Source organism: Amphibalanus amphitrite, unplaced genomic scaffold (assembly GCF_019059575.1).
Source record: "Amphibalanus amphitrite isolate SeventyFive unplaced genomic scaffold, NRLGWU_Aamphi_draft 001782F_arrow, whole genome shotgun sequence".
In the NCBI taxonomy this organism is placed as follows: domain Eukaryota; kingdom Metazoa; phylum Arthropoda; class Thecostraca; order Balanomorpha; family Balanidae; genus Amphibalanus; species Amphibalanus amphitrite.
Genome location: NW_024883275.1, coordinates 44,451 through 60,631, shown reverse-complemented (window position 1 = coordinate 60,631; position 16,181 = coordinate 44,451). Strand labels below are relative to the sequence as shown.

Here is a 16,181-nt window from a genome sequence, read left to right as displayed (position 1 = left end):
GGAACGAAATCGAGGTGTGTGTGTGTGTGTGTGTGTGTGTGTGTCGACTTATCGGTGGGAACTGGGATCAAATAGGCCAGAACTGGACGACTTTCGCCCGTGGCGTCGCCGCTATATCGTATCACAATGTCTCCGTCTAGTCCCCCTAGGACAGTAACTGTTGGCCAATGACTTGAGGAGCGACACAGCTCGACAGGCCGGCCCCAGCGCGGAGCTTGTGATATGACTCTACAAAGATCATGTCATCCCCGGCTAATGGTTATACTGTCGACCATGTAAAAGCCAATCACCTTTCAATCGGCATTTCCCAGACAGATAGCCACACGCCCCCGCCAAAGTTGACAAAGGTTATGGTTACGATCCGCCTAATGCATATTCAACGACTCCGGGAGAAAATATCTGATGGCTGTACTAACTCATCTCTATCACGCTAATGGAATTAATTGACACGTGGATACTGCTATAAAGGTGTTTTGCAGGGTACAATGGCTAGTCAATCACGATTGAGCATGGATGCGTGATCAGGTTCAATGGAGAACACTTTGCGCTCTTTGTTCATGCAAGTGAAAATAACGTGGGTCATTACCATTTCCAGGCAAATGAATGGCATGTCCGGACAAAGACGATTTGCTATGCATCGCCTCTGGCATGATATGTGTAGCGATTATACAATAACAATATAAAAGAAGACGATCATATTCATGGAGAATGATGGGCACTGACCAGCACTTCAAACACATAAGGAGCAAGAAGCCTGTGACGGAGGGCGCTAACCAGATATAAATCAACAATCTATCGGACCAATTTCTGTGAAGCTAAGGTGGACGACACTGATGGACACACTCTAAATTTGATGTGATTTCTGATGAAATTGGTCTCCGTAATCGGCTTACAATGTCGTGAATATTTGTGAACTCTTTAACCAAACACAACTTTTAAATGTATTTTTTCTTCATGGCTCACCTACTTACTTCCCAGCCTCCAGTCTCCCCTACCTCCCTCCCCAGACCCCCTATCATTTCAAAGCGACCTACACCAAGATTAACCCTCGCCCCGTTGGGGGGGCCATTTTGGCCCCCCCTGTGGTTTTTCCTGAATAGCAAGAAAACGGCGGCGCGCAGCGCCGCCAAATTTTCATTACCTTCCCGGGCATCAATTTGACACCTTCACACCAAATTTCAAGTCTTAGGTCACCTTAGGTCAGGAGTTATTGAGGTCAAACTGAGGTCATGTTCGAGCAAAAATGAGCAAAAAACATGCAATCTTGAAACGCTCACCAAATCTACAGTTATCAAGCAATTTCAAAGTTCTTTATATGGTCTAGTAGACAAAAAGCGGCGCTACAAAACTGCTATCTCGGATTTTCAAAATTTTTGGTTTTTAACCAAAAAAAATTCAAAAAATTGATTTTTTTAGAAAAACTTTGAAAAAATCCAAAATTTTTCCGAATTTCGAAAAAAACGGAATATATGTGATAGTCACAGCGCTCTTCTATATACATACCAAATTTCAGATCGATATCTCGTTTTTTGGCCAAGTTATAGCGAAAAAACTGTTCAAAAATGATGACGTCAAATTTCTTAACTCAATTTTTAGCAATTCTAGACCACGTACGGCAAAACAAAGACCACCATTGAACTCCCCGTGACGAGCTGCATCGATTCGATACCCATTTTGTGCAAAAAAATTAACTTTGAAATTTGACCTAATTTGACCTGACCTTGACCTGACCTTGACCTGACCTTGACCTGACCTTGACCAAAACGTGATCTAAGCTGACCCCAAAGGCTGAATGACCCATATAATCGCATTTGTGATGTAAAATGGACCATAAAACATGTATCACACGACACTTTCATATTGTGACCCCCCCGTGACCTGACCTCTGTGACCTGACCTGGTATCAGTGACCTCAAATAGCAAAATATGTGTTTGAAGAACATTTCCCCATCGATGATTTTCAATGAAATGCATTTTACTCGATTTTACAACGCATTTCTTGAAGTGCCTGTAAACGGTGAAAATTGGACCTTTGACCTGACCTGTGACGTCATCGGTTTGACCTAGGTCAATAAAATTGGGTCACAAGGTAGTTCCGCGTTGGGGCTATCCAACGCCGTTTACCGCTTGTCGCTATGTTGCGTGGTTCTCGAGATCTTAGGGGGGGGGCAAAATGCCCCCCCCCCCAACCGGGCGCGTTGCTCGGCAGTAGGGCTGATAATCCCGGGATCGGGATCCCGGGATCCCGGGATTGTATTAATCCCGAATCCCGGGATTAGAAGCATCGGGATTTCGGGATCCCGATATTTTCCGTACAGAAACATCGTTCATAAAGTGTAGCTGATAGTAGGTATGTAAAAAAAGGTAAGTGAGTAACAACGCATTACAGTGCAGTTTTATGTCCAAAGATCTTACTTACGCCGTGCAAAGTCGTTATGCACAAGTATTGGTTACATATATACCTAATTGACATTGTTTCACACCGTCTCAGCCTTCACAATGTGGCGAGAGACGAGCTCTCTCTCGGCTCATCTCTCGCTCCCCGCGACGTCCCTCGCGTACTCGGTTTAACAGATCATTTTGCACGATGACATACTATGCCGACTATCGAATTCGAGTCCATCGAGTGGGAGGAGGTCGGCCGTCTTCTCTGTGTGACTGTGGGAGCACGTCTGGTGGCTCAGTTACTGTCAGTGCCCCGTGGCTGGACGATCCATGAGGCTGGCCGGGCGCCCTGGGCATGGTTACCGTTAGTGAATAATTATTAATTACGTGCCTTTGTGATAAGCTATAGCTAACTTTGCCAAAATGTCGGATTTTGCTGAATTTAATTGCATGTAAACTGCATGTAAACGCGATTGCATGTTAACTGTCTGATGCGTTGAAACAGCGCATCCGACAGAGACGGTCACGTGCTGCTAAAGTCCTACAATCGCTCCATAACAAAATGTCGGCAGACAGAGACTGGAAAGATATTTTTCCTAGTGCCTCTCGCAAGGAAGCACAGGACTTAGTTGTCCACATGATGGAAAGATTGGGAGAACAGATGCATGATACCGAAGTAGGTGTAGATACAGAAGTGATGGACGCTGATGATCCTGAATCAGCGCCGTCTCTTCAGTCGATGCTTCAACAAGCTCTAGATGAGGTTAGAGCTCCAGAGCAAGGCACCAGTTCATGCCCGTCTGGGATTAACTTTTCGCAATCTTCTCTGATGATGACGAAGGCCATAAGGAAAGAATTGGAAAATTTACCTATCTCAGGAAGGACAGGCATGGTAGCGCTGTCCTACAACTGGCTGAAGGGCATAGTTCCTACGAGTGTTGAATCGGAACGAGTGCTTTCCACTGTCGGGAATATCGTCACAAAAGTGCGGTCGAGTCTCGGCGACGAAGTCGTTGATGCACTTTGCTTCCTCAAGTGCTACTACCGTAACAAGTGAATGTGACCAGGACATGCTGCTGGTCAGACGACCACAATCCGTAGGCACGTCTACTGTATCCTGACTCGAAATATAAACAAGAAATACAATGATCAATGTCATTCATGCTCTTATATTTGTTCGGGGTGAAGGTGTATGCCTGGTATTGTGTTTATGATGGTAAGGATGCGCCATATACATACGATATTGCAAGAAAATTCTGCTTTGTAGACAGGTTAAAATAAAAACTGCTCAATCCCGGGATCCCGGGATATCCCGGGATTGCATTTCTAAAATCCCGGGATCCCGGGATTGCCAAAAAGTCCCGGGATTATCAGCCCTACTCGGCAGAGCCCAACGGGGCGCGGGTTAAAAAGCACAAAAGAAATCCCGCTAAAATATTGTGCCGACCCGATCCATAGACCCGGGAACAGGGGGGGCAGCGGGGGCGCTTGCCCCCCCAACTTGGGAGCCGAGGGGGCGGCGCCCCCTCAACATTGAGGCAGCGAGAAAAGATCTTGCCTCCCTTTTCCGGACCTCTTTACTTCTTGTTTCCTTTACATACATCAACACACGGCATTTTCCTTGCCATCTGAATGGTTTCTGCTGGTACATGTGACAACATCTGCTATTGTCATCCCGCTTTGATTTGGGCCTGACCTTGGCCGTAAGTTTGGCAGGCCAGATTTTATACTGCACCGGCTTGAGTCAACTTTGAGAAATACATAACGTACAACGGTGGTAAAATCGTTGCTATAGGTATAACACAGTTTACCCGCTCCGGGTGTGATGGAGGGGTGTGGGGCAATGATTGCATTGACGTGGCGCCCTCGGAGGGCCGGTATGGGATTAAAGCTCAGCGACACTAAGGGCTTGTGTCGTGTGTGGTGCCTTCGATCATCGGTAGGTAGCACCCTCAGAATCACCGGCGTAGGGCCCTCAGAGCCGCCGGTAAGGGGCCTTTAGACTTTAGAGGCACCGGTGTGGGGCCGCCATGCAGGTGCCGTTGTGGGCGCTCAGAGGTGCTAGTGTAATTCTCTCAGAGGCGCCGATGAGGGTCCTTACAGGCGTTGCTGTGGGCCCTCATAGACGCTGGTGTGGAGCCGTTACAGACGGGTGTGGGGCCTTTAGAGCTGCTGACGCGAACTCTCTACAAGCCGGCAGGGGGTCTCAGTGACCGGCAAGGGGTCCTTAGGCCGGCAGAAGAAGTCCTGTGGGGTCCTTAGAGACCGGCATGGTACTGTCAGACGCCGGTGGGGCCCTCAGAGTCACCGGTGTGGGGTCCTCAAAAGTCACCAGTGAGTGGCCTGAAGATGCGCAGGTGTTGGTTGGGTCTTCAGAGCCGCCGATATAGGGCTTTAATAGGCCATGGTGTAGGCACTCAGAGTTGGGGGTGTGAAACCCTCAGAGACACCGGTGTGGGCCCTCATAGGCGCCGACGAGGGCCCCAAAGTTGCCGTTATGGGGCCCTCAGAAAAATAAGTGTGGGACGGTGGGACCATCACAGGCGGGAAATGCCCCCAGAACTGGCCCCTCATAGGCCGGTAAGACCTCCCAGAGGCCAGTAACGGGCCTTTGGAAACCACCGAGGTGCCCTTAAAAGCCGCAAGAGGCCCTCAGAAGCCGGCGTGGGCCCCTTACGGAGATCTAAGTGTGGCTATTTAGGGCCCATGAGGTGCTCTAATGAGCCCCATGGGGCCCTTCTGAGTAGAAATATGGCCATCGTTAACCCTCAGCGGTCAAATGGCGCCGCAGGGCCCCTCGGACCCGAGGGTCCCTTTTATCCCGATGGGGGGGGGGGGGTACGTGTCCCCTTAGACCCCTAGCTACGCCACTGTTTCATATGCATCATGTCAGGCATTTTAGGCTCGCCCCCCCAACTTGAAAATCGTTCCCGGGCCCCTGCCGATCAATGACCTACCAAATAAATTCTGAAGAGCACAGTGCCATTCCCAGCAGTCGCCAGCCAGACTGTGTCTTTGATTGCGTCTCGCTGCTTATCCATTTGTTTTTGCATTTATTCAACATTTATTTTTTTATCTGCATTTTTGCATTTATCTAACCTTCTATTTTTCCATCTTTTCTTTTTATGTCCTAAACCAGTAAAACGCCTTTTGGGCGAAGAACGAGCGAGCGAGATAGTGAGCCCTGCACGTGCGGAAGGGCGAGAGGGTGCTTCCAACGGGCTTGCGCAAAGCACCCTTCTAACCGTTCGCTAGCGGTGTGCCAAATTTGAACGCAATCGGCCCAGCCGTTCCTGAGATCTGGAAGCGGCATTCTGCACGTGCGCACGTGCAAACGGGGTCCAAAATGACTTTTGCACGGCACCCTACTAACTGGTCCCCAACCGTGTACCAAATTTGAGCGCAATCGGCCCAGCCGTTCTCGAGATCTGGAAACGCCCCCTGCACGTGCGCACGTGCAGTAGCACCCTAACCGCAACACATGGGAATGCATTGCCTGGTGGGTGCCTACCTGTATGCCAAGTTTCAGCAAAATCGCCCCAGTAATTACCGAGTTAATGAAATGGGAACAAATTTGGCACCTCATATTGTTGTATTTTGCACGTGACCTAGGGGTGACCCACAAACATCGAGAGTATCCTATTTTGGGTAGAAGGGATGCTGCTACCCTACAAAAATTACCGCAAGTCAATCGCCCAAGTGGCTGCTGAGATATGAGCCTCACAAAATCACTACTTTTGCAAAACAGCTTGAACACCCTTGACTTTTCACGTGGCACGTGCCACGACGGTCACTGAGATGTATCAAAAGTAGTCAATTACGGGGTAGAAGGGATGGGGCTACCCAACAAAAAGGACCACAGGCCAATCGGTCCAGCGGTTGCTGAAATATAAGCCTCTCAAAAGCGTTACAGGCCGGGCCGGGCCGGGCCGGGCCGCTCATACTGAGATTTTTCCGTTACATTGAAAAGACTCACTTCGCTCGCTGCGCTCGCTCGCTCGTAATCACTTCAAACTTTTATTGTAACTATTGGCAGAGGGCATAATTTACTGGAAATGCTAATTTCACATGTAGAAATAGGCTGTTTGTAGGTTTTGGTTGCGAGCCTTACTGTAAACTACTTTTTCAGTAGTCATTTGACTCATAAACCGTTGCGTAGGTGTATTTGCCTTGTCGATAATTATTTACACGCATTACAAGGGAAACGACACTTTCGAGTACACATTTAACAGCTTTAATTAAATTTCACACCTCTGCAAACAAATGCAGTTATCAACGTTTAATTCATGGAAGGGCCATTCACCATTGAACTGGCCTAGAGCCGGAATATCTGCTTTATTGACATTACAGTCATGTCATGTGTGACGATATTATCCGCATAGTTCACAATGCATCTGCGTCTCCCAACCAGCCTTGCATACAGTTCACGATGGCATGCGATTCGCCACTTCAACTCACCATTCCACGGTGGTAACGACAGCAGCTGTTGGCATTCTGTCTCCTCGGTAGAGTTAAACGCGTGCAGAGGTGTTTGTCGTATCATTCTGCCGGCCAGTTACGCTGTGAATTAAACATGGGCGGCTGTCTGGTGCAATTAGCCTGGAGCCGTGTGCAGACCCAATTTGCGAATATTAACGTGAGAACGACTGACCGGCTTAATTATTCGTTTCATAAATTGCCACACCTAACACCATTCGCAAACTCAAAGTGACAATAATGCGATGTAATTACTGGAGTCAAACAGTCAAAGGGCGGCCAACGATGACACGACAAAGAAGCCACACTGTTCCTGGCAGATTACAGTCTGCAGCCGAGTGGTGCACTGTTAGCCAAATATTAGCATTTACGGTGCTCCTGACTCGGTGAAACAAGTAAAACAGAGGTATGTATTTCAGGACGTGTATACGTTGTTTACCTCCACCGACGACTGTAAACGTGCTGTCTAACAGTCCAAATGCTATAAACGGAACACAATTATCGCCAACTTATCACAATAACAAAATTCATATTTTCTAACTTTTAGCATTTATCAGACTTCAATATCCAGAAACCTACCAAACGATCCTGGCCTGTAACGAAATGTTTCCTTTTCTATCGTGGTAAGTAGTTTCGAAGATGCAAGGCAGGAATGATCTGTAAAGGAATAGGAGAGTGCAAAGTGCAGACACACCACTGCAAGGAATATGAATTTCTACAAAATATGACAAAACTTTCCCAGTTCACATTGTTGTCTTTGTTTTCATTTTGCTTTTATTCAATCAAGTTGTCTTTTAGTCAAAGACATCGTTTAGACTTCAAAGTTTACTGTCAGTGGATCAAGTGCCAGCTGTCGGTCTGTTGAATAAATACTCGTACAAATACAAATTCTACGACTATCACCAGTCGTTTTCATTCTTCATTTTTCTTTCGTTTTTGGAAGACGGGCGGTCGGGTAGAAACTGGAGGGACAGACGACCAGACGAGCAGACGGGCAGACGGTCAGACGAGGCAGACGGGCACACGAGGCAGACGGGCAGACGATCGGACCAGGCAGACGGACGGGCGATCGAACCGGAGAAGGACGAACAAATCGTGTGTAAATACGAACGTAAGGACACACGGACGAACGAACGGACGGAGGGCGAACACGCCAGTCGGCGGGCAGCAGAGGTCCGTCTCTGACACCTCGGCGGTCCTCTGAGTAATGGATCGGCGACATCAGCTCCGCATCGGCGACACGGAGCCGTATCGGCGACACCAGCACTCCGTGTTGGTCAGCCGCACACGATTAATGATGCCGCGGCGGCGCGAGAGACACCGTGTCGGCTGCCGCCTCGCGCGCCGCGCGCGTCTCACGTCTTCTTCAGCCGTCCCTCGTCTACTTTGCTTTGGGTTTCGGGTCCTATGTCTCACTGATCTCACAGCCGGTCGGAGGCACCGCCCGTTAGACCTTTCCCTACTCGATCCTGTTTGATTACGCGGGTCATCGCAGGCCAATCTGAAGGCTGAAGCACTATGGCGACAGTGGGGCCTCAAAATGCTGCTTTTAGAACAGGGGTTCGGCAAATAAATGCCACCCCTTGCTAATTTCATCGAGGGTGACCAGAGTAGCATTACTTTGAGCTCGATTGCTAAGCACTATCGAATGTCATGTTTTAAATGATTTATCTGTACGGACCAGATTCTGTTGGAGTCATCTGCTCGGGGTCCAAGACAAAACTTAACGAAACTAATGCAAGCTCTAAGCGATGGATATTCGTCGAAGAGTCCTTGTTTTTGGGTGGAGGGCATTTAAAACCAGTAGCAGAAGTGGGTGATACTAAATGAAAAATGCCTCCCATATTTATTCCAAAATACTATTGCCGACTGATAAGCACGTGTATTATGTGGAACGTGGTAGAAAAACGATCAAAACCATGAATAAGTGACCGATAAGGACATTGCCGTCGTGCTCCCTTTCCTTCAGTCAGTTTATCATTTAACGATTAATTTTTTTATTAAAAACTGACAATAAATGTGGCAATAATGCAAAATCCGTACAGCTCACAGCATACTAGACAAGCAGCGAAGCATTCCAATAAATATATAATAAGAACACCACTCCTAGAAACATACTCACTACAAGGCATTAAAAGTTCAGGGGACACAGGCACATGAAGCGTTTACAATCACATAAAATCACGCTGCTCTGTACAGTTGCGGACTATCGCTCATATACTTTTGACTCTGGCAGTATAAGCTGGTTAATGTTGACATATGTTTAAACGTCTTCAAAGAACGCCTTTTGACATCAGTTCAACGCTCAGCTGGAGTGCTGCAGCGTAAGCCAGGTCCTCTACTGCGGGCTGTCAGCTTCGGAGGCCGGGTTGCTGGACATGCCGAAGCCATGGAAGCCGTTCTGGTTGTCCTCAATAACGGCCGCAAATCGGGCATCTGTGTCATCGTCAGAACGAACGAGACCAAAGAGATGCCTCTCACCCTGGGCCTTCTCGGGCCAGTAGGTGCCGTCCTGGCTCAGGCCAAGAGGGCGCCTTTCGCCCTGGGGCTGGGCCTTCTCGGGCCAGTAAGTGCCGTCCTGGCTCAGACCAAGAAGACGCCTCTCACCCTGGGCCCTCTCAGGCCAGTAGGTGCCGTCTCGACTCAGACCAAGAGGACGCCTCTCACCCTGGGCCTTCTTGGGTCAGTAGGTGCCGTCCTGGCTCAGACCAAGAAGACGCCTCTCACCCTGGGCCCTTTCAGGCCAGTAGGTGCCGTCCTGGCTCAGGCCAAGAAGACGCCTCTCACCCTGGGCCTTCTCAGGCCAGTAGGTGCCGTCCTGGCTCAGACCAAGAGGACGCCTCTCACCCTGGGCCTTCTCGGGCCAGTAGGTGCCGTCCTGGCTCAGACCAAGAGGACGCCTCTCACCCTGGGCCTTCTCGGGCCAGTAGGTGCCGTCTTGGCTCAGACCAAGAGGACGCCTCCCACCCTGGGCCTTCTCGGGCCAGTAGGTGCCGTCCTGGCTCAGGCCAAGAAGACGCCTCTCAGCCTGGGCCTTCTCAGGCCAGTAGGTGCCGTCCTGGCTCAGACCAAGAGGACGCCTCTCACCCTGGGCCTTCTCGGGCCAGTAGGTGCCGTCCTGGCTCAGACCAAGAGGACGCCTCTCACCCTGGGCCTTCTCGGGCCAGTAGGTGCCGTCTTGGCTCAGACCAAGAGGACGCCTCCCATCCTGGGCCTTCTCGGGCCAGTAGGTGCCGTCCTGGCTCAGACCAAGAGGACGCCTCTCACCCTGGGCCCTGTCAGGCCAGTAGGTGCCGTCCTGGCTCAGGCCAAGAGGCCTTCGAACGGCAGCAGAGGCCACCAGCATGGTAGCAGCGAAGCAAATCTGTGAAAAGGAACATTATGTGTAATATTTCTACGCACATTTCAATAGAACCAGATACATATTGCACATTTTTATGACTGTTAACTTGAAAATATGCTTGCTCAGGGCAAGTCCCCTTAAATCTGTTTTGAGACAAAGCAAGAAGCTTGAATGATTTTAGCTTTACTGCTAGTTGTTATTGTACGAACATATGAAGCACACTCATCTGCAGTTAATTAAGTATGATGGAACACCATAAGCGATTGTTTAAAGCAGGGATGCGGAGCCGTGGAAATTTCAGACGGCTCCGGCTCCGGCTCCGGCTCCGGAGAAAAAAATCGGCTCCGGCTCCGGCTCCGGCTCCGGGTGAAATGTTATGGCGGCTCCGGCTCCGGCTCCGGCTCCGAGTAAAATGGTCCGGCTCCGGCGGCTCCGGCTCCGGCGGCTCCGGCTCCGACTCAGTACATCCCCTATGCAATCAATTAAATACGGGTGGAAGAAAAATTGGATTGGTTATACGCGTTACTCTTTGCTATGACCGGCTCATGACCGCGTCCCCGCGCAAACGCACCTCGGAGAGAACTGCACACAAAGAAATATTGACACCGTTAGCGGTGTAATTGCACAGTACATATCTGAGCACTTGGGGAAGGTTAATTTAGTCCCTTCCCCGCTTAAATTACTTGCATTGGCTTCTAAATGAACACCAAGAAGAAGGTAATAGAACACTGTTAGGAGGGTTGGGTGTTTTACTACACCATGATATAACGTTAACGGTGTTAAATTACCCTGAAGCTCTTTTTAAAAGTATGCTATTACTCTTTCGCTACCCCGTTTACGCGGTTAAAAATCACCCTAGAAGACCTTTTCAACAAATAGTACATATCTGAGCAGTTGAAAGAGGTTTTTTACACCCATGGTATATCTCCGAAAACACTCTTAATCTACTAAAAATATACTTCTACGATTCTATTAATACAACTTTTTTACTTTTATAAACCATATTATAGGTATTAAAACACGTGCATATTAAAATAATACCGTTGACTAGTCTTAATATTTCAGGATACATAACATCCGTAGCTTCCTGCAAATGTCCAAACAAAGTGCCTCAACGAATACAAGACATATTGTTTATTCGCATGTTTCAAACACTGGTGTCGTAAACCAAGTATAACGAAATCAAAAATCACTATTAACGGCTAAGTTAGCACTTTTGCATCTCGCGATGCACAAGCTCAAGGTTTGATTGTTTCGCAAAATAAGACATCCGCTAATAAAACACAAAGCAATTTGTCACCTATTGTAGGAGTTGGAACAGAACGCAGAACAAGTGGAACAGAACATGTGTCTTCGAATGCCTTAACAAAGGGTACACCAAAAACTTAAGCAGCAGCAACGCGTGAAACACACTCAATGAGGTGGAAATATCCAACACCCGATACATAATCAAATCAAATTCTACTGTCTCAGTGATCCCCTAACTCGCTAATCCCACAGTAATTTCCTGCGCATAATGAATGACTCGCACAGCGGCACTGGTGTAGTCAACCTATACGAAACAGGAAATCACCATGGTGCTACTGCAAACAAATATCTTGTTATCGTGACAACGGCCTTTAAGAAGTGCAGCACAGCTTTTGAAAGTTTTCAGAAAATTCAGGTTTGCTTTTTCAACAGAAAAAAACACAACTCTAACCAAGTGCGTCCGCATTATTGTCCCCTATGAGATTATTGTCCTGTATCAATCACTTCGACGCCGTCTCGTTGGAGTTCGCCACTGTTTGGCTGGCCGTGATCACAACAGCTCAAAAGTCCACGAAGCTGTCCCACAGCTTTGGCTGACTCTGAAACAAGCCAGAAGACCCGCGCTCATTTAACGATCCTTCATGTAATGCCTATTTAGGTACTTTGATCAGTTATTCGATACTTGATTCGCAATTTACTTTCATATACCCTCCGGAAATAAAAATACGGTCTTGACAGGTATTAACCCTATTCCTGGCGGGGGGGGGGGGGGCCTCAGGAGCCCCCCTGAGGTTTTTTGGTTATTTCTCCCAAACGCGTTGAGCTAGGAAGCTCAAATGTTCTGACTTTTCCTAAAAGGCTTCTACGCAACATGTCTGAAAATTTTGAGCTGATCTGACCTCAGGTCAGGTCACCAGAGGCGGTTTGGTGACCCTACCTCAGAAAAGTTTGCAATCACGCCAGAGCTAGAGTTTTTGACCGATCAATTTCTTCTCTTCAGGCTTTAGTTAGGGTACCAGTATGTGCAATTTGTATATCTCGGAATTTTGATATCGGTGACCTAAGGTCAGGTCAGATTCGCGACCTCCCCATTATAAGTCAATGGGGGAAAAATCAACTCCCTGTTTTTACCGCTAAAACGGGTCGGAATGGCCCCATATACCATACATGACTTCATATACGATCAACCTTCACTACCTTGAGGTCTGTTTTGCTGTTGGGCAGCTGTGAGGTCATGTGACGTCATCAAAGGTCACCAAAGGTTTTTGGCCAATAACTCCGTACAGGAACAAGATACAGACGCGTGGATGGTCTCATTGTGTTCAGCTCGTCAAGGCGCATCGAATGATATACATGATGACCTCGAGGTCACGTGACCTGAGGTCAACCTTTGACCTTGACCTTTCGAGGTCAACATATATATCATTCGATGCGGATTGACGAGAGGATCACGATGATGCCCTTAGTTTGTTCCTATCTTGACTAATTCGAAAGTTATTCGAGAAAAACTCTCCATATCTAGCGCCGCCATTTTGATTTTTTCGACCCCTGTGACGTCATCTTTGACCTGACCTGAAAATGACCTTTGTAAAAATTGTAGATCTTGTCCATGCGTATCCGATGCCGTTTACCGCTTGTCGCTATCTTGCTTCGTTCTCAAGATCTCAGGGGGGGGGGCCGAATCGGCCCCCCCCGCCAGTTTCTTGTCCCGGCGGAGCCCGCCAGGAATAGGGTTAAGCCTATTCCGGGCGGGGGTATATACTTGGCGACTTTCCCTAAATATTCATTACGCAAATTTCAGCAAAAAATGCCGTTTCAGGTCAGGTCAGGTCACCAGAACGGTTTTTTTTACCCCACCTCAGAAACGTTTGCAATCGCGTCAGAGCTAGAGTTGTTCATGCACTGAAAACAAATCGACACAGTGAGGGCATGTTCTGTACTGGTAACACATCAGTCATGTGTTAATCGCACCCAAAACACAATAAGGCTGAGTATTTTCACGCTTGGCGGGACCTTCGACACGTTTGATAACACATAAAACAGAATAGTGACACAATTTTATCGTGCCAAGCACGCTGGACGAATGTAATGCATCAGCGTATCGAAATCATGTGTTGTCGGATATGGTAGACGTCAAGGCTATTCCGTAGACGTGTACCCTTGCACAAATACACCGTGCCATCCACCAGTGAGCGACCTCTGAACCTTAACTTCAAATGGGGATAAGAGAGGGCGTTTTTCGAGCACCGACTTTTACGCTGGGTTTTTGTAAAAATTTGCCAAAGTGTTTTGAGAAAGGTCAAAATGCACAATACTGCCGAGGGAGTCGATACATGATAAATTGTCTAGAGCAATATGCGCTGATATCATCAAGTGCAAGCTGAAGCATAGCTAATTAACGTCTGCTTGGAGGAAGAAACTCCTCCGTCTATATATGATATATTTGAAAAATCGGTGGCTGAAAGTTTATTCCGGCTGCTTATTAGTGCGCTGATTGGGCCGTCCACGTGACGCGTTCACCCTCGGCTCTGAAGTTGTCGACCGGGCGCGACTCCAGCTCGCGTATGGGTCGGCCGCCCGCGTGCTCAGCCCTGACCGCGCCCTGACCGTATGGGTCGGCCGGCCGGGTACTCAGCCCTGACCACACCCGAGCGCCCGATTCCACTCGGGGCCCGGCTTTGGCAGTCAGCCTGTCCAGCCAAAGCCATAGTCCCTTCAACTGCGCCCCGGCAACAAACTACATAATCACTACGTGTTTCCTGCTTTCACTTGCGATTTGTGCTAAATTTAGTAACATATTTACCTTGTATTCTGCAAATGTATTCACACAAGCCTTATGTGTTGAAGACACAATGATACTGTGTTTTAGGACACAACACGACTGGGTTAACACATTTGTAAATTGACACGTCTGCGACGGGTCAAAAAATGCATGATGCAGGGTACACAAGAAAGCCTAGTTAACACGCTCTGCCTGTGCGTTTTTAGTCGTTTTTTGTGTCATTTTGTTTTCAGTGTGGAGCAATTTCCTCTCTTCAGGGTAGGAAGCGATGGCATTGGAAACGCAGTCGCCGCGAATCGGAGTTCACTGAACCATCGTAAGCTGACACCCGTCTCGGCAGAGACGGTGCTGGGAGTCGCAGTCCACTGCACTGGCTTGAAAACAATGGCCGTCACCTGATGACCGGTCCTCATGTTCTGGGGATGCAGTAGACGTGGGGGGGGGGGGGGGGGGGAGGAGCAGACAGGAAGTTGATTGCGTACTGTGGGATACTGGGGATATTCGGCTTTTTTCATTCACTTGATGGCCCATGACGTAAGTACATACCATATGTTTCACTGCCTTGTACTGTCAAACCGAACTAGGTCAATTATTTTTTTTCCTCTTCAAAAAATAAAAAGGAGCCGGAGTCGCCCCCTTTTTTGGCGGCTCCGGCTCCGGCTCCGGCTCCGGTCTATATTGTTTCACGGCTCCGGCTCCGGCTCCGGCTCCGGGCAAAATATGCCGGCTCCGGCGGCTCCGGCTCCGACTCCGGCTCCGGCTCCGCATCCCTGGTTTAAAGAGAACTGAACACTTAAGTAGCTCATGCGGTATTCAACTAAGTAAGTACAACAAACTAGACATCTACCGCCAAACAAACTCACCAGAGACTTCATGTCTTCAGTGGAGCGCAGTGAGAGCTGGGTAATGTTCTCCTCTGTCAAGACCTGCTACTGATGACAAACTGCAGTCGATCGCATGCTTTATACTGGTCGTTATCTCCCACCTTCCGACGCACTATCTGCGTGGTCTGACCATGTCCTTGCCCGGCACTCAAGTCTCCGGGAATGAAGCACCGGATACCGCGTAGCCACGCTCCGGAAGTCAGGTGGCATCGCTTCCGGCACGCGCCGGACGTGATCGAGGACGATCGCTGGCTTTCTTGGAGACGATCGAGCACCGCTGAATGCGTGATGGCGTAAACATTGATAAGGTGCGGTCGGTGACGAGGACAGCCGATAAGACAGTGAGCAGTGGTCCGTTACTTCAGGCGTATCGACGAGTCTCGAGAGGTGAGTCAGCGTCTAGCTGTGTGAATAAGAAGACAAGATAAGGAAAATAATTGAGGAATTCAAAGGCACAGAACTGTTGATAAATCTACCTAATGATGGTGATGGTATTCTGATGAACATGAATTAAAAAGTCAAATCATACACGATGCAAACGCAAGGACTCAATTTTTAGTCTCGTTCCAATCTGAGGCTAATCTGCGCTCACATACGGGAGTCATGTGATTCGCCAATTCCCTATTAACGACGCCCCTCTACGCACCGTCCAACTATCCACTAAAACTCACGATGGTGCAAGAACGCACTCCGGCGCCACCCATCCGTAATTCCGCCTCCCTAGGCCTCCCCTTCTGCCACCCAGCTGCCGCTCGTAACTGCGTGCGATGTTCACCTGCAGGGCACCTCGCCACCCACACTGAAGGGAGGGTCTCGGGTCGTTCGTGCCCCACCGACAAACAGTTACCTTCCAGTCCGACCGTAAAGAGAACATCATGCCGCTTTGCAACCAATTTGGCAGACCGTCTAGAAACCCTAGCCGGCTCGTAAAAGTTTTACTACCGGGGTAAATTCTCGCCTTGCACACGTCTACCGATGTGAGGTAGTTGCAGAGGTGAATACCATGGGTGCTGGAGCATCCATACACGGTAGGTGACCTCCGTTACACGCGCATAAATGTCGA

At 48.7% G+C, this 16,181-nt stretch overlaps 1 protein-coding gene across 1 annotated transcript; it reads right to left on the bottom strand.

Moving 5' to 3' along the window:
- Positions 1–8,721: 8,721 nt before the first annotated feature.
- On the bottom strand, positions 8,722–15,201 carry LOC122375142. The gene is made up of 2 exons (XM_043354345.1): positions 15,098–15,201; positions 8,722–10,225 (listed from the first exon to the last, which is right to left on the bottom strand). The coding sequence occupies exons 1-2, from the start codon at positions 15,107–15,109 to the stop codon at positions 9,545–9,547; spliced, it is 693 nt and encodes a 230-aa protein (XP_043210280.1). The 5' UTR covers positions 15,110–15,201; the 3' UTR covers positions 8,722–9,544.
- Between the last annotated feature and the right edge of the window lie 980 nt (positions 15,202–16,181).